The following is a 16,375-nucleotide window of genomic DNA, read 5'->3' as shown; positions in this document are numbered from 1 at the left end:
GCGTAACTGCATCGACGACGGCGTTTGGGACTGTACACGCACCCTTTTTGTGGGGTCGGGTTCGACATTTTACGACACTCTTGGGTACGCATTTGGCCACGGCCACGACCATGGCCACGGCTGACATGGCCTATATACACCCATATCTGAGCTCTCCATTTGAGCATTTTGCCTTGTATTGCTAGTTCTTGTTTTCCTGTTCGTATTGTCCACGTGAGCACCCACGTGAGTGGCCCTGTGCCAAGATATTCCCTTGCACTATTCCCGAGTCCACTCTTGATCACCTCACTGCCTACTGCCTGGTATATATTGCATCTACTCTGACTACAGCCTAGAACACAATGCCTGCCTTGAACTGAATCGTCAAGACGCACTCACACCGCCGCCAACGTTTCCGCCCGGACATTCTTGTTCCGATGTACCTGTGACCATGATCCACTTTTCGGATATATCTACTCCTCGAAGCGAAGATTCTTCACGGAAAAGCTTTTCTATGGACGACGACGCGTATCCACCCACGGATATGATCCGCCATTAGCGTCCTGCAATCCAAGCATAACCCAATCTGTAGCCCAAACCAATCGTACATTAATGCTCTTGATTCGCTTGCATTCTTCCTTCATCTGATATCACTCTATGCCCAATCTTTTTTCGACTCACTCACTGAATCATTGTTTTTGTTCACGATTTGCCTTCTATGAGTACGCATAATGGCACCCTCTTCCACATCCTCCTCAGCACCCGCTGGCCCTCAGCATGCCAATCCGGACACCGAACCTGAGAAGCAGACGCAATATGCCTCCATTATCCCTGAGCAACCACAACAAGACCGGCTGCAGCTGCAACGCACAGTCTCGAGCAGTCACCACGACATGGTCAATGTCCAATACGTCGCAACTGGCGACAACGATGTCATCTACAGCAAGTTCTCCAACAGTCGAAAACTAGTCATTGTTGCCGTTGTGTCGTTTTGTAGCTTCCTCGCTCCCATTTCCTCAACCACTGTATTGTCCGCTGTTCCTGAGGTGGCTGCTACCTTCAACACCGACGGCTCCATCATCAATGTGTCCAATGCCCTGTACATGCTCTTCATGGGCCTGTCTCCATGCTTCTACGGGCCATACGGCAACATTTACGGCCGCAAATGGGTCTCTGTCACGAGTGCTGCCTTGTTCACTGCTTTTTCCATTGGCACAGCTTTGGCACCCAATCTGGCTGCCTTCTTTGTCTTTCGAATCCTTACCGCGTTTCAAGGGACTGCGTTTTTGGTGATTGGATCGGCCGTCATTGGCGATATCTACAAGCCGGTAAGTGTTGGTTCCTGATCATAAAAACATACAGTACGACTTGGACATTGTGCCAGGTAATGTTTACACTACAGTCTTGTTGCTTTACTAACACATTCATAGACTGAGCGCGCAACAGCACTGGGTTGGTTCCTCAGCGGTACCCTTATTGGACCAGCACTGGGCCCCTTTCTCGGTGGCATCATCGTCACATTCCGGACCTGGCGTGACATCTTTTGGCTGCAGACAGCTTTGGCTGGCGCAGCAACCATGTTCTGCTTCTTCCTCCAGCCAGAGACGATTCACAAGCGACGTGCCGACGAGCTCCAAGGACTACCAAGGAAAGAGCGAGCCGTCAAAATGTGGCAGTGGCTCAACCCCTTTCGCATCATCATGTTGTATCGGTACCCGAATATCCTCCTCACAGGATTGGCTTCGAGTGCGCTCGTCTGGAACATGTACTCGCTGCTCACACCCATCCGCTACGTCTTGAACCCGCGCTTCAACCTCGAGACGCCATTGCAGTCTGGTCTCTTCTACATTGCGCCCGGATGCGGATACCTAGTAGGCACCTTTGTCGGCGGCCGCTATGCCGACCGCGTAGTTAAAAAGTACATTCGCAAGCGCGGCCAGCGTGTCTCGGAAGATCGTTTACGCAGCTGCGTCTTGTTTCTGGGCGTCATGATGCCAGCCTGCATGCTTATCTACGGCTGGAGTGTTGAGAAGCGCGTTGGTGGGGTCGCTCTGCCCGTCATTATGATGTTCCTGCAGGGTGTGGGCCAACTTTTTTGTTTTCCGAGTTTGAATACGTATTGTCTGGATGTCATGCAGAGTCGGAGTGCTGAGGTCGTTGGTAAGTACCATGGTCTCTGTTGTGTGAAATGGAAACTAACGACGTCATAGCGGGTAACTACTTTATGCGGTACATGTTTGCTGCCGGAGGATCTGCTGCCTGTCTGCCCGCCGTTCGAGCCATTGGCGTCGGCTGGTTCTCGACCATTAGCGCTGCATTTCTTGTTGCCGGCGCGGCGGGAACCTATGTCACGGCGCTGTATGGAAAGTCCTGGCGCATGGCTATTGATGAGAAGAAGGCGGCCAGGAAGGAGGGTGAAGATAAAGTGTAGGTTGTCGATGGGAACTAAATACTGAGTTCATGATGGATACTTGGGTCATGGAGTCATGTACAGACATGCAACTTTTCTTTTTCAACCCCATCGAACTCGCACAGATTGATCAGTTACCAACATTGAAAAAAAAAGTTAATTTCCACCATAATACTAGTTAAACACGCACACTGTACCATCCGCCCACATACACTCCACCAACAATAGCACAAATACATGATGACGATGATAATCCTCCTTCTGCAAAACCACAAGAAAGACTACACATCGCTACCAAGCCAAAAGAAGAAAACACCAAGCATCCACCACCCACGCCACCCACGCCACCAACGTCCCCCCACCGCTCTAATCCACCAAATCCCAGTTCCCGCCTTCACCCAGCCCACTTCCCCCCCACCTGCCCCACCCCATCCAACCAAAAAAGTTTCCTTCCAACCCCCGCTCGCTCAAAAAATCGATTTTCTTTCTTAAGTTTATATTTCATCTTATCAACTAATCCTCCATCAAACACCATCAGATCCTATCCTCGATTCGCTTCTGATCTCTCAGCGCAGTGCACAACACTCGCTCCTTTCCTAGCAAGGCAAACAAGGTCGCTTAGCTCAGTTGGTTAGAGCGTGGTGCTAATAAATCCAGAACTAGGAGCTTCTGCTTCTACGAAAGGAACTAGTAGACGCCAAGGTCGCGAGTTCGACCCTCGTAGTGACCATTCTCTTTTTTTTTCTTTGCCGACTTTCTAGAAAGGGAGGGAGGGAGGATTGGAGGATTTGTTTTTTTTTGCAACTAGAGAGAGAGAAAGAAAGAGAGAGGTACGACGAGAGATGGGAATAAAGGTTTGGCTGCTTACGATGTGTGTTTGTTGGTTGGTTGATACAATTGGGTTCTAAGTAATATTCCTGTCTTTTTTTGTGTGTGTCTGAAATAGCGATTGTAAAATACTGAGGTAATCATTATTTCCCTATCCTAACTGCAGTAAGTTGAGCTTATCGAATTACTGACATGTTTTTCTCAACTACACATAATACAATCTGAATCACTACAGGCACGTAATTCATAGACCCTGGACTCACAAGATATCCGATCCATTATAAATGTAACAAGCACCAAACAATGATCCCGCCCGTATTATTTACAAACGCCAATTAATCATCCGTGGTATCTCCCAACCAACCAACCCACGTCATACCGCCAGCATGGCATCCTCCAAACTCGACATGTCCATCGTCAGTGCATCTCTGCACGCACCGTTCTCACACAGCATGACACCTTCCTTAGCAGCATCCATACTCTGCACCAGGGCATTCCTAGCCTTCAACCACTCGCCTTTCCCTTTGCCCACTCTACTGACAGTCCCGAGACCGGTCGGCCGCTCACGATACCGCCTCAGCCATTCGTCAACCTTCTGACCGTCGCCTGTAATGACGGCATGCCTGATGCCGAGTTTGCCCGCAACCACGGCTTCCATCATGCTCGGAAACAGGAACGGATGCTGCATAATTTCCGCCTCAAAAGCAGAGGCCGTGTCGCGCGCTCGCTGCGTGTACTCGCTGTCCTCGAGCAGAGCGCCGAGACGATCGAGGTTCTGGGCCGAAACGCCGTTAGTACCTGGCTCTGCATTGTCCATGCCGTCCTTGAGCCGCATAATGAGGTCAGTCTGGTCCTCGGGCGTGGAGAAGAAGCCCAAATGCTGCTTGTCCCAGAACATCTTCAACTGTGTTTTCTGCAGGTCATCGGCCCACTGCAGATATGAGTCATTGAATGTAGCTTCGTACAGATTGATCAGGCCAGAAATGAGGTAGGCGTAGTCATCGGCAAATCCAGGTGCATCGCCGGGGCCTTCGCGCCACACACGTATCAGCGTCTTGGATTCCGAGTTATAGAGGTGTTTTTGAAGAAAAGCAGCCGCCTTCTCAGCTGCAGCAAGATACTCCTTGGAGCGTGCTGGGTCTTGAGATGCCAGCGCAGCCGATGTCCGCGCCAGAGCGCCAATAGCGAGACCGTTCCAGGATACCACAATCTTGTCGTCTAGGCCCGGCCGTGGGCGCTCCTTGTTGCGATGCTCGAGAAGCTTCTGTCGACCCTCGGTGAGGATCTTCTCAACCTTGTCTTCGGAGAGACCAAACTGTTTAGCCAGATCTGCGGATGTCGAGGTAATGGCTAATACGTTCTGGTTGATGAGTTCGTCGTGTGCGTCATGCTCAGGAGCAACATTGCCTTCGTCCTTGACATTGTAATACCGTGCCAGAATCTCAGAATCCCTCTCGCCAAGTATATCCTGAAACTCATTCAATGTCCACACGTAAAAGGCACCCTCCCGCTTCTCCTTGTCGTTTGGACGATATAGTGAATCGGCATCCTCGGATGAGTAGAAGCCACCGCTCTCGGCATGCATGGGCGGGCTCGTGAGATATGTTGCGATATCGTGAACAGCCCCAAGGTGCTCCGGACTCCTCGTCATCAGGTATGCGTCCAGGTACACGGCCAGCAGCTGCGACTGATCATAAAGCATCTTCTCAAAATGCGGCAAGCTCCAATCTTTTGTTACTGAGTAGCGCGCAAATCCATTTCCAATCTGATCATGTATGCCACCCTTGTTCATCGCAGACAGTGTTGCCAGAGCCATGTCTTTTGCGTACGTGCAGTCCTTTGCCCCGAGAACTTCCTTGACCGGGTTCGGATATTGCGACAGTTTTAGGAGAAAGTGGAGATTCGAGGGAGTTGGGAACTTTGGCGCGCCGCCGAAACCTGCGTGGACTTGATCATATCTCTTCTTGAAATGCTGCGCATTGTTAGTAATAATTCCGTACTGTTTGCAAAAGTGGTACTCGCTTCATATGCTTCATCCAGCAGCTCCAGGTCCAGAGTCTCGTTAGGCGCGCCGTCTTTTCTACTTATATTTCCCTCTTCAGCAAAGTCGCGCAGCTGTGCTGTAATCTCCTTGGCCGACTCAAGACACCTTTGTCGCTGGTCCCTCCACACATCCCGAATCTTCTTCAAGATACCAATAAAACCAATGTGTTCCCCCATAGCCATTGTCGATCCTGGACCAGGCCAGTAGGTACCGCCGAATATGGGCTCGAGATCGGGTGTGATAAAGACGTTCAGAGGCCAGCCTCCGGAGCCTGTTGTAGCCTGGACGTAGTTCATGTATATGCGATCAACGTCTGGACGCTCTTCGCGATCAATCTTTATGGGAATAAAGTGCTCGTTGAGTAGCTTCGCAACCTCATCATTCTCAAAGGACTCGCGTTCCATGACATGACACCAATGGCAGGCAGCATAGCCTATGCTGATGAATATCAGCCTGTTCGATTTCTTGGCGAGTTCAATGGCCTCTGGTCCCCATATTTGCCATGCGACAGGATTGTTCATGTGACCGCGAACGTAGGGACTCCGGCTCTCATTGAGGCGGTTCCTCAGCTTCAGGTCATCGCCTGAAGAGGTCATATGACTCGAAGTACTGTGTGGGTTCATCCTCAGGATCGAGGTACGGAAGTGGCGCTGTTGCGCAAAAGAGACGGCCGGCCAAGTCACAGCAGCTGCAGTAGAGACTTGGTGGGCGGACGCAGTGGCGACTGGAGTTCTGACAGGACGGCAAGAAGCTCGAAAGTTGAACTTCACAAGAGGCATACAGCAAAGAAAAAAAGAAGCAAGCACATGCAAAGTCGCAGTGGCGCGTGGTTCGGCGAAACTATGGCCGTTATCAATGAGCATCTCCGACTGCGCTGCCGACTCGCATCTTGCCCCGCCCCCGCCAACGACGTAATCTCCGCGACCCCGACTGGCCCGACTGGCTGGTGGAGGCTTGGTCCTCTGCAATCCGCGCCTGTCTGACGTGCAGTAGTTTTGCCTATTTCATTTGCCCATTACAGATATTTTCTCGAAAGGAAAACCATGTGCCACCGATTGACCGTTCAAGTGACCATGTTTAGTTAAGCACCCGCTGAGGCGCAGTATGGAAGAAACTTTTCAGTCTGCATTAGGAAGGCAAGTCACGCTCGGTGTTCTAGCCTACGCTTGTGCATGCTTTTGGCAGAAAAAAACAGTGGAGTCTAGAAGATGTCTGTACCATGGGGATGTCTACAGTGGCGAAAATGGATTTCTACCCTGTTCAACTTGCGACCTCGGTTTGGGTAGGAAACTCGCGCGCCCGAGGTACACGAGCACTGCTCCGACTGAGCCTAGCGACTCCACCTGAAGGACGAAATTTTACAGATTGTCCTTGGTCATGCGTCTGTCTTGTGACGCTGATCCTGATCATCCTGATATCCAAACTCTAACTGATATGTACTAGTCATGTTTACGAGGTATTCAGGGTCGCCCCTCTTGGCTCTCGAGCTGAAGATGACCAGCATCCTTAGCATCGTGATCTTCTTTGGAACAGACAAATGATCCGATAGTGAAATATTCAATACCCGATAGTGCTGGCTGGGCTCAGACCCTTTTTATATTCTCCGATGACGTCTTCATCTCAATGATGGTACAGGTACATTCAAGTTGCCATTTTAGTGTTAGCATGTTCTTGATAAGGAAAGCAATTTCTACAGTCTGTGGGGGCATCGCACATGGCGTCAGGTATGAGCTGAACCAACGGAGACATGTTCTTCGGTTTGTATGACCGGTATAACCTAGCTTTTCCGTCTGTTTCTGTCAATGTCTTGGCGGGTTTATTTTACCATGCAGAACTACACACAGATAATACCAAGATGACTCCTCACGCAACTCACTGAATATCCTAAAATCTTGGAAAACCAGTAATGGCAAGACAAGCGATCTACAGTACTCAAGAAGGAAGACTAGCCCCAACCCTTATCACTGCAGCTCAACCATGCATGTCAGACCGAAACACACCCATTATATAGGAACAATCCCATCTAATAAATCCTTCCCCTGCCTGCCTTAGATGTTCCCGTTCCCTTTGCCCACTCACTCACCCACCCAAACCGTCTGCTTAAATATCCCCATTTCCCCACACCACCACCCCAAACACACAAGCACCACCCAAGCCTTCCAGATTAATTACACACCCCATCCCACCCGCCCCCGTTCCCCCCGTTCCCCCCAAACCCCCTGAAACACGGGGTTGTGCGGGGACAAAAAAGTTGCACCACCATGAACATCTGACACTCTACTTTATGCCTGACCCCCCCTGCCTGTCACACGCGCCGAACCGCCCCGTTGGGAGGGAGCCCACAATCCCCCCTCCCCAAAAAGTCAGAGAAAAGAAAGGAAGAAGAAAAGGAATGCATAATGATCTGCGTCTGCGATATTGCTTTTTAGCCGCTGCGTGATCACTCCCCCAGCCCCCTTTTAGTAGATCAGGAACAAGCAAAAAAATTGGCTTGTTTCGTTTGAAAGAGGAGTCTATGTTTAGATGCGACGAGGTTATATTGGGGTGCGGAAGAAAAAGAAAAAGAAAGGAAGATGGGAGATGGACGGCATGGATAAGACATGGATAAGAATGGAACATAAAACTGGGAAGATGTTAAATCTCCGATTCGCTTGAGGATAGTACACGCAGTCGAATTCATTTTTTTTTAAAAATAGATTCTGCTTCCTTAATCAGCAAAAGACGAATGTTAACATCGCAAAAACAAACAATCACTTGTAGAAACCACAGCATTCAATCAGACAAGAAAAAAGGATGTTATTCGCACCAATCTCTCAACCCTGACATACCTCTCGTCATACCAATAGCGCCGTTACATGTAACAACAATACCATGGTGATCCAGCAACCAAAAGGTAGCTTTTTCTAGCAAGGAATCAAGAATAGAGACATTTTATATGAAAAAACAACAACAATCGAGTACTCCCATATAAGCCAACAGGCCCGTCAGGAGCTTCCGAAGAAGTTCTTCTTGTGTGACATGTAACGTGTATGGAAAGAAAGAAACAAAGAAACAAAGAAACAAAGACATAGAGTGGCATATGCCCATGTAAACGATATTTTCCCGAGGCTCCAGACCAAGAAAGAGAATGCAGGGAGACTGGCGTGAGGAGAAAAAAAAGGATATGTAACAACGAATGGAAAGAGAAGAAGAGCAAGTATGGTATATGAACAATAGAATGCAGATACGCCGGCCCATGGCGGAAAAGCAAAGAATGAACAAGATGAAACTTCACAGGTCCTGTCAATACTGTTTACAAAGGCTCAGAAATGAGGTGCTTCTCGACTAGAGACCACTCTAAGAGCCGGTGTTCTTAATGTTAACGCCACCAGTAGTATCGGCTGCACCGGTTTTGCTGTCAGACGATGCGTTGGGTACAGGCTCATCAACGGTCGATGCATTGGTGCTTGGATTGGTGCTGCTCAGTGGTGACTGAGTAGAGCTGCTGAGAGCAGGCGTGGGCATGGTGGGTGAGTCTATGCGATCGTAGCGGTTCATCTTCTTCTCAACCTGGAAAGAATTAGCCAATCGTCTATCAACCAGTCGGATTGTTAAGCTCAGCTTACCGATACGCACTGTTTGCCGGGAATAACCTTCTTGGCTTTTTCAAGCTCCGGCTTGAGTGACTGAACAAACATCTCGTAGTCATCGCGGGTAAGGGTGTCCAAAAGCTTCTGGATCACATAGTTGCCATAACCATCCCTGAGCAAGTTCATGACATTGCTCTCACCGCGCTCGTTCTTGGACAAGACGACAGACACAAGCTCGCGGCGTTGGGCATCGTTGCTGCAGATCAGACATCTTTCAACAACGTTACTGGCAAACTTGTGCTTTGAAAAGACCAAGAACTGTGCTTTGATCAAAGCAACAATCTTGGCTCGGTCCTCTGGCAAGCCATGCTCGATGACATGTTGGGTCACGTAGTTCCCGTATTGGTCGGTGATGAGTTTTGGACCCTCGGCGTGAAGCTCCGTAAGTATGAACCTGCGCTGGGGTTCTTCCACCTTTTCGAGCAGTCGCTGGATGACGCGGCAGCCATACGAGTTTACCGACAAGACACCGACATTGCCCCTGAAAGCCTCAACAATCTTTTGGATGTGGTGCATCGGGACTCGGTCAATAACCTTTTGGATGACGTGATTGCCGTTCTGATCCTTGACAGTCTTGAGCACATCCTTTTCAAGCTCCTTGACCATGGATGCTTGCTGCTCGGTGAGGGCGTGTTCCAAGGCCTAGACCCCATTAGTTTTTGTTCATGCTTGCAACCAGGAAAACTTACCTTTTGGACTACGCGACAGGCGTACATTTGATTGGCGAGCTCCAGGACATGGCCCTTCATCTTACCAACAAGAATCTTCTTTTGAGTCTGGTCACCGTGCTCGAAGAACTTTTGGATGACGTAGTTGCCAAAGACATCCTGCATGAGCTGGAGCGCATTCTCCTCGAGTTCCCTGAAGACACTTTCCTTGACTTCGCTATTTGCAGTTTCGAGCTTCTGCTGGATAAATCGAGAGCCGTGCTGATCTCCTGCAAATTCAACCACGTGACCTTTGATGTCGGTCAGTTCCCATCGCTTGCTCTGCTTCTGCTCTCTCTTGAAATTCGCCAGCTCAGGGCTCATGACGCCTAATGCATCGGTAGCATTTTGTTCGCGAGGTCCTCTGGGCGGTTGCTGTTGGCCAGGCATCATCTGGGCCATGTTCATGTGCTGCGGTAGTGCAGACAGAGGCATACCATTGGCCATGGCAAACTGATACTGGAAAGGATTCTGCAGTTGGGCGGTGGGGAACATGTGTTGGAACTGTTGCTGATGAAGTTGGTTTGGCGGAAGGAAGTTGCGCCTTCCCTGCTGTGACAACTGGAAGCCAGCTAGCTTGTTCTGCAGTTGGGCGACATTGTTCGGATGGGCCAAGTTTTGCTCGCTGCTATAAGGATTCAGACGATCATATACAAGCGGTGTGCTGCTGTGGGAGTACATGGGACTCTGACGAACACTGGTGCCGTTTACAGCACTTCGGCCACTGTCGAACTGGTGGGATCGGAGTTGGCCGTTGAGTTGGCTGCTGGGAAAGGTATCCGGAGTGTAAGACCCTGCATCCATTCTGCCTGCATTTGACAGATAGGTGTGGCCATTGAAATTTTCGCCAAGCTCCTCTCCAGACGCAAAGGCCGAAGGAATGTTGGTGGTGCTCATAGAAGCCCTGTGTGAAGCCATGCGCGACTCTGGTTCTTGTTCGTAATTGATTCTGCCGAGTGCTTGGAATGAGTCGCTCTGCATTGAGCCACTTCGTTCTTGGAAGGTGCGACCATTGGCAAGAGAAAAGGATGAACCGTGGCGCGGAGCTTGCGAGAGCCTCGAGAAAGCGTCCATGGTTTGGTTGAACTGGCTCGGTTCGGCGCCATGTCGCGAGGGTGGCAGGCTTCCGCTTCGCGAAGGAGCTCCGCTCGAAGATGTGACGTGGTCGGAATTAGCTACGCTGCGGCGGTCGTCGTTAGGGGAGTGGACCGAGGCAGTGTCAGGCCATGATGTGACGCCGGTGTCGGGGCGGTGGGCGTTTGTCTCTGGCTGAGCAAAGCCAAAGTTTGTGAAGCTGGCATTAAGCCCATCGATTGGGCGTGAGGCGAAGTTTGCATTTGCAGTGTCTGAAAAGGGCTTGATGGTTTTGGAGAGGGAGCCTCGAGATGCACCAAATAGACCAGATGAGGTGTTATCAGCGTAGGGCTGGCCTGGCTGCGCCTGCGCAATTGACCGCTTCCCTGCCGGCGAGACAGCGGAGCTTCTGGCCTGTGACATGCTTCCGGCTGGCTTCTCGCTCCAGGCTTGCCTAGCGCTTGGCCTCCACTCGGTGTCCGAGTTGGCCACGAGGGAGCCTGAGCCTGTCTTGCCGTCGGCGAGGGTAGCGTTATCTGCACACGTGTCAGTGCTGTGAAGAGCGTTTGCACAATGGCTCATCTGCGGTGGCATACCTAGAGGGCGCGAGGTGTCCCTGCCCGCGGAGCCGAAGGGAAAGGCACCAATCGGGGCATTCCAGATGCTGTTGCCCCATGGGGACGAGTGTGATGTGCGGTCGGCGTCTGTGCCGTTGAGCGAGAGGGCATTGCCAAAGTCGTGCGATCGAGTCTGGGGGATTGGGTTAGTGTGGATGGGGCAAGTGGCGGAGAAGGAGCTACCCACATTGCCCGTCATGGCGGCCATATTACGACTGAGGTCGCTGGACGTGGAGTTCATGTACACTGGCGGGGCGAGGTGATGTGGTGTATATATGCGGGCAGCGGGCGGCGGGGTTTATTAGGGCAGTGGGTTGTGGAGGCTGCGCAGAGTGGTTGGTGGGTATGTGTGTGTGTGGGGATGGGTCAGGGTCGAACTAAGGCTCAGGCGTCAGCACAAGCAGGGCAGTTGTTGAGAGTTTGGGCGCACCGACACTTGTATTATGACTCGCACAGCGGAGGACACAATGAGAAGTATGTGAAGAAGGTGTGTACAAGGTCGTGGCAGCAGTAAAGACGAAGAAGATGAGAGTAGTAGTAGTGGTAGGGAAAAAAAAAGAAGACCAAAAGTATGTGATGATATGAGCGTAGTAGTTGGGTAAGCTGGGGTGCCGTCCGTGGGTCGTGGGGAAGCGAACTCTGGGTGGAGTGGGAGTGTGGTTGTAAGGCGGGCGAATGGTAGTGGTGATGGCGGTGGTGGTGGTGTTGGTCGCTTCTTTCTAGCCAGAGTAGATAAGCGATTCTAAGCAATGATGTTGCGCGCCAGGCGGGGAACGCATCAGGGTCGACAACCAGTGTAGCGGGGATGCAAGGGCGGGAGGGCGGCCAGGACGGGCGGTGTTGGGTCTTATATGTGCAGCGGGGGCGGGCAGAGCCGGTTATGTGGGATTGTGTGCGGTTCGCAGAGGGAGAGAGTTTGGTCGTAGCACAGACGTGGGCGTCGGGGAGGGGGCAGAGGCAGAGGACGAGTGGAGGGGGTGGGTGAAGATGTCTTTTTGCTGGAGATGCGACCTGCTAGGCCCTGGCGACGATGGGATCGGCAGCTAAGTTTGGCGTCCGCTGGGGTACGCTAAGAATGGGCCAGACAGGATTGCAGTAGATTGGACTGCAGGCCGAGGGAAGGGAGGGTGGTGATGGTGAGGGTAGTGGCAAAGCAAGCAAGCAAGGCTTTGAGGAGACGGCGCTGGGGCGTCGTCGTCGTCTTAGAAGAACACGGTAGCGGGCGCAGGCGTCGTGTCTGTCACTCTAGGTTTACAATGCGCTCGTATGTGCCAAGACCGAGCCAGGGACGATGCGGCAGCGCAATCCGGCCGATCTCTTGTGTTGCGCGCTCCCCGTCTGGCAGCCTGAGACACTCCCCTCGCATGGACAGGAGTCGTGGAGCATCATGTCCAGCCCGAGCGTGTTTCACCAATGCCCTGTCATGTGCCCGCGCTCCTGTCTTCAGAGAATGTACTTGCCGTTGTACTAGTAGTACTTAGCAATGGTAGTAAGAGACCACCGCTCATCGCCCAGACGCAAACAAGCACTACACCAAAGAAGACTCAGCCTCAGCCTCAGCCTGCTTGCTTGCTTGCTCTCCTCTCTTACACGTACACACAACAGCTGCTGCATCCGGCACCACCCACCCACTCCCTCCCTCCCTTGCCTTGCTTTGCCTTGCCTTGCACACACGTTTGCAAACGCAATCGTCCCAACCCAACCCAAGCCACCGTCGCACTCGCTACGTACCCTTTCGCCAGCCCGGCCAGAGTCTTTGCGGCCTCGTGACCTGTTCCGTCCATGGATTGTCCTCCGCTGACGATGCTCCCTGCAATATAACGCCTCATAGCTGCGGGTTTGCGCTGCAGGGCTGCACGCTGCATCTAAAGCGTCCACTGAGCCCATCCGCCTCTCCACCTTGTGCGAGCCTTTGTGCTGTGCTGGCACTCTGGCAATGCCTCCAGCGCACCCACCCTCGGACGTGACAAAGAAGATGCTAACCCCGCCCTCCCGCACACTGCACTTCCTTTTCCGTCGCATTTGGTGGTTCGTCTCAAAGAAGACTCGCACCCACACCCATACACACTCACACCGCTTGCTGTCCATTACGACTACTACTACTGCTGCTGCTGCTGCTGCTATCTATGTACCTTACTGCTCACGGCCAATGTGGCACAATAAGTCCCCGGCCGAGCGTCACCACTACTCACTTGCTTCCGTACCCTAACGCGGGCCGGCGAATGTCATTCTGGCGACTTGGATGCGCGACTTTTTGTCCTCTAGTTGGATCAAACTGCCGCCTTCACAGTACACAACCAGGTTTCCCTGCGCCCTTGCAAAGTGTCTTTTCGTATCGTGTCTACGCCAACAGTGTTGCACATTGTCAGCGCTATTCATGGCCTTGCGAGCCAAGTGCTGCGTCTGCTTTTCGTCCCCCAAGATGCGACGGCCTCAGGAGCTCAAGCTGCAAGCGTCGCATCTCCAAAAAGGCAGGCACTTGGCGTCAAGAAGGGGGTAAAAGCATCAAGCTTCCCCAAGACTCATCAAACAAAGCAGTCGCCCATGCAATGTTTACTCGCGGTCCCGGCTGTAATCCATGCCGGGGAATCCGGCCATCGCTCGCGTGCTGCCGATAAACCCCAACTGCTATAATACATACCTCGAGTGTGGAGCAAAAGCCGACCCCGGGTACCCAAAAAATATAGACAGGACGAGGCATACACCTAGCAAGGCCTATAGCAGCTATAACAGCCCCGGCTTGTTGAGCCCAGGGGGAGACGCCCATGAAGTCACTCTAGTCCCATCACCACATGGCGCTCCCTGCGCCCCCCCACCGGCTGTGACGTTTGTCAAGCTGTTCGCTCCATTCATACGCGCGTTGCTGTGCCGCGTGTTATGGTCATGGATGATGCTGTATCGCTCCACAGCCCGCGCAAGACGTTCGTCTCAAGCAACAATGACAATGCAATGCGTCCCGCCTCTCGGCGCCGTTGGATCTGTTGCTCTTGTCATTTGCCGACTCAAACGCATAACGTCTCGGTCCCAATGAGCTTAACACAACATGCAGCCTGCCAGTCCCAAGGTACATAGTCTGGGGACCTCTCCTCAACCGAACAGCATAGCGCGGACGTGCTGGCCTCGCGATCCACTCACGATCCACCGTGCAGAGTCTCGACCTCTCGCCTAGCCGCTGGCCCCCCCGTTATGCGTATTACCGCTCCTTGCACTGCCCAGATGTTCCCGGCCATAACGCGATTCGTTTGTTATTGCTGTTTGATCCTCGCTCTCTCCCTCTCTGTCCGTCTGCTTGCTTGCTTGCCTGCTTGCTTGCTTTGGCTTCTGGCCCTCCTCGTGTCCTGTCCTGGCCACGGCTGGCTTCGGTGCATGCAGCCCAAAGCGTGCGACGTCGTTAGGCGCGCAGCCAAACGCCATGCTCCCCTTTTTTTGTTAGTGGCCACGGCGGGACGAACGACTGGCTCTGATAATGGTGCCAAATTAAGAGCCAGAGAGGATGGGCATGGTGCAGACGTCTTTATTGCGATGCTTCTTCTGGGCCTAGTGCGCGGCTCCATCGCCTTTTTGGTCTGTCCGGTAGGGGGACGCGTTCTAGCGCAGGCGGATGATTGGCTGCCTAGCGGTCGACGTTCTGTGTACCTGCATTGGCAAACTGCGAGGCGCTTCTTGCCCTGCGCCGTCAAAATAACGTCCCTTCCCTCTTGCCTTGATCTCTTTGCCCACCTTTTCCTACGGTCCTGCCCATTGTTCAATCATTTTTTCCCTACGCCGAATCATCGCTTCACTCTTTCAGCGGTATTCGCACTTACGCTCTTTCCTACTTGTGTCTCTCGTTCCCCATCTACTCACCTGCGAAACGCCGGTGCTCTCTTAGGTGCGTATCCGAAACTGTCCGCTCATCATCCGTCAGCGTCTCGCCAAGCATTTCCAGCCAGCCAGATAGCGACGACATCACGACTGCACCAGCAACACTACCACCACCCCTAAAGCCATGGATGCTAACTCCCACCCAGCGACTGCATTCTTTAATCGCAGCTATCGCACACTGAGCACTTTGCACGCCATCGATACGCCTTAACGACCACACAACCTAAACCCAAAACCAAACTAAACCAAATCAAATCACAATGATGAACATCAACCTATTCAAGCGCGACGAGGACGACAGCCTCAGCGACACCCACCTGACGCTCCTCATCACCCTCGTCATGCTGGCCTTGCTCGGCGTAGCAAGCATCACAGGCCTGCTCTTCCTACGGAGCCTCCGTCGTGCAAGGAAAATGGAACAAGCCACCTCAGAACTCCCCGTCTACGAGAAGCGTCAATCAAACATCAACCACTTGACCATCACCGCCATGCCATACAAAGGCCGCGAGTCCGTCATTACCTACTCAGAAAAGCAAACCCTCATGGATAGCCCCACCAGCCCAGTGCCCGAGATCCGCATTACCTTCCCCGATGAGGTTGACGAGTCGGGCAAGCAGCACTCTGGCCGTGTCGTTGTCGTTCGTGTTGGAGACCACAGCGTTGGCCTCGAGCCTCTGCGCGAGGACCTACCAGCCTACCAGCAGGACGCATCAGACCGCTTCGATTCCCTCGACTTGGATCGTATGGGCGGCCTGAAGGAGAAGGACGACAAGTATTACTCATAATCTTGACTCCAACCTTAAACGATAATTACCCGACCAGGCCATCGCCCTCGAACAGGTCTGGCAGCCCGGGCCCTCAAGCCACTTGGCTATGACCGACTTGACTTTGATGACGGCTATACCGCGCTGAATGCCAGCTTCTCTCAACCTTCCTGAAGCATGGCCAGCACGGCGGTGGCACTACACATGTATATTCTCGGAGTTGACTGGCCAATTAGTTGTATACCCCTGCATGATTTGGCCATCTCTTCATCGAGGTTCTGCGCCTCTTATATAACTCTTATTCATTAATGTATGCTATCTTAACTCCTCTCGAGCGACTGCATCGAGCAGCATGAGAGTCAATACAAGCCATTATCGATAAAAAATACATCTGCTGCTGTCCCGTGATGTCCTCGAGATCTGACAAAGCAGCACCAGAGCAATCAACCAATGACCCTC

The 16,375-nt window shown here is 52.3% G+C and overlaps 6 protein-coding genes and 1 non-coding gene across 7 annotated transcripts; 4 read left to right on the top strand and 3 right to left on the bottom strand.

Moving 5' to 3' along the window:
* The first annotated feature begins 448 nt into the window (after positions 1-448).
* On the top strand, positions 449-2,541 carry COCSADRAFT_255231 (uncharacterized protein). The gene is made up of 3 exons (XM_007706738.1): positions 449-1,307; positions 1,410-2,139; positions 2,190-2,541. The coding sequence occupies exons 1-3, from the start codon at positions 711-713 to the stop codon at positions 2,408-2,410; spliced, it is 1,548 nt and encodes a 515-aa protein (XP_007704928.1). The 5' UTR covers positions 449-710; the 3' UTR covers positions 2,411-2,541.
* A 460-nt stretch (positions 2,542-3,001) lies between these two features.
* On the top strand, positions 3,002-3,119 carry COCSADRAFT_t88. Its single transcript has one exon. It is a non-coding gene; the product is annotated as a tRNA-Ile (tRNA).
* A 261-nt stretch (positions 3,120-3,380) lies between these two features.
* COCSADRAFT_41015 (uncharacterized protein) lies at positions 3,381-6,081 on the bottom strand. The gene is made up of 2 exons (XM_007706642.1): positions 5,240-6,081; positions 3,381-5,189 (listed from the first exon to the last, which is right to left on the bottom strand). Exons 1-2 carry the CDS (start codon positions 6,038-6,040, stop codon positions 3,591-3,593), a joined length of 2,400 nt encoding a protein of 799 aa, XP_007704832.1. The 5' UTR covers positions 6,041-6,081; the 3' UTR covers positions 3,381-3,590.
* Positions 6,082-7,457: 1,376 nt separating this feature from the next.
* On the bottom strand, positions 7,458-7,945 carry COCSADRAFT_255191 (uncharacterized protein). Its single transcript, XM_007706737.1, has one exon. It carries the CDS (start codon positions 7,878-7,880, stop codon positions 7,539-7,541), a length of 342 nt encoding a protein of 113 aa, XP_007704927.1. The 5' UTR covers positions 7,881-7,945; the 3' UTR covers positions 7,458-7,538.
* A 652-nt stretch (positions 7,946-8,597) lies between these two features.
* On the bottom strand, positions 8,598-11,496 carry COCSADRAFT_175690 (uncharacterized protein; the record flags this gene model as incomplete). Its single annotated transcript, XM_007706736.1, has 5 exons — positions 8,598-8,810; positions 8,867-9,532; positions 9,580-11,207; positions 11,268-11,421; positions 11,476-11,496. The coding sequence occupies 5 exons, from the start codon at positions 11,494-11,496 to the stop codon at positions 8,598-8,600; spliced, it is 2,682 nt and encodes an 893-aa protein (XP_007704926.1).
* Positions 11,497-13,500: 2,004 nt separating this feature from the next.
* On the top strand, positions 13,501-13,925 carry COCSADRAFT_255179 (uncharacterized protein). Its single transcript, XM_007706735.1, has one exon. The coding sequence runs from the start codon at positions 13,511-13,513 to the stop codon at positions 13,904-13,906; it is 396 nt and encodes a 131-aa protein (XP_007704925.1). The 5' UTR covers positions 13,501-13,510; the 3' UTR covers positions 13,907-13,925.
* Positions 13,926-14,964: 1,039 nt separating this feature from the next.
* On the top strand, positions 14,965-16,076 carry COCSADRAFT_255175 (uncharacterized protein). Its single transcript, XM_007706734.1, has 2 exons — positions 14,965-15,159; positions 15,299-16,076. The coding sequence occupies exon 2, from the start codon at positions 15,413-15,415 to the stop codon at positions 15,935-15,937; it is 525 nt and encodes a 174-aa protein (XP_007704924.1). The 5' UTR covers positions 14,965-15,159; positions 15,299-15,412; the 3' UTR covers positions 15,938-16,076.
* The last annotated feature ends 299 nt before the right edge of the window (positions 16,077-16,375 follow it).

Source organism: Bipolaris sorokiniana (assembly GCF_000338995.1).
Source record: "Bipolaris sorokiniana ND90Pr unplaced genomic scaffold COCSAscaffold_17, whole genome shotgun sequence".
Taxonomy (NCBI): Eukaryota; Fungi; Ascomycota; class Dothideomycetes; order Pleosporales; family Pleosporaceae; genus Bipolaris; species Bipolaris sorokiniana.
Note: the sequence above shows the minus strand (reverse complement) of the source record. Positions and strands in the feature narration are given on the sequence as shown.

Excerpts from the sequence above, each read along its gene's own strand:
- COCSADRAFT_255175 (XM_007706734.1), top strand. The coding sequence starts at position 15,413 with ATGATGAACATCAACCTATTCAAGCGCGACGAGGACGACAGCCTCAGC.
- COCSADRAFT_41015 (XM_007706642.1), bottom strand. The coding sequence starts at position 6,040 with ATGCCTCTTGTGAAGTTCAACTTTCGAGCTTCTTGCCGTCCTGTCAGA. Across the intron at positions 5,190-5,239 it reads TGCTGGATGAAGCATATGAA|CATTTCAAGAAGAGATATGA; the intron begins GCGAGTACCACT and ends AACAATGCGCAG.
- COCSADRAFT_255179 (XM_007706735.1), top strand. The coding sequence starts at position 13,511 with ATGTCATTCTGGCGACTTGGATGCGCGACTTTTTGTCCTCTAGTTGGA.
- COCSADRAFT_255191 (XM_007706737.1), bottom strand. The coding sequence starts at position 7,880 with ATGTTCCATTCTTATCCATGTCTTATCCATGCCGTCCATCTCCCATCT.
- COCSADRAFT_255231 (XM_007706738.1), top strand. The coding sequence starts at position 711 with ATGGCACCCTCTTCCACATCCTCCTCAGCACCCGCTGGCCCTCAGCAT. Across the intron at positions 1,308-1,409 it reads TTGGCGATATCTACAAGCCG|ACTGAGCGCGCAACAGCACT; the intron begins GTAAGTGTTGGT and ends ACACATTCATAG. Across the intron at positions 2,140-2,189 it reads TCGGAGTGCTGAGGTCGTTG|CGGGTAACTACTTTATGCGG; the intron begins GTAAGTACCATG and ends ACGACGTCATAG.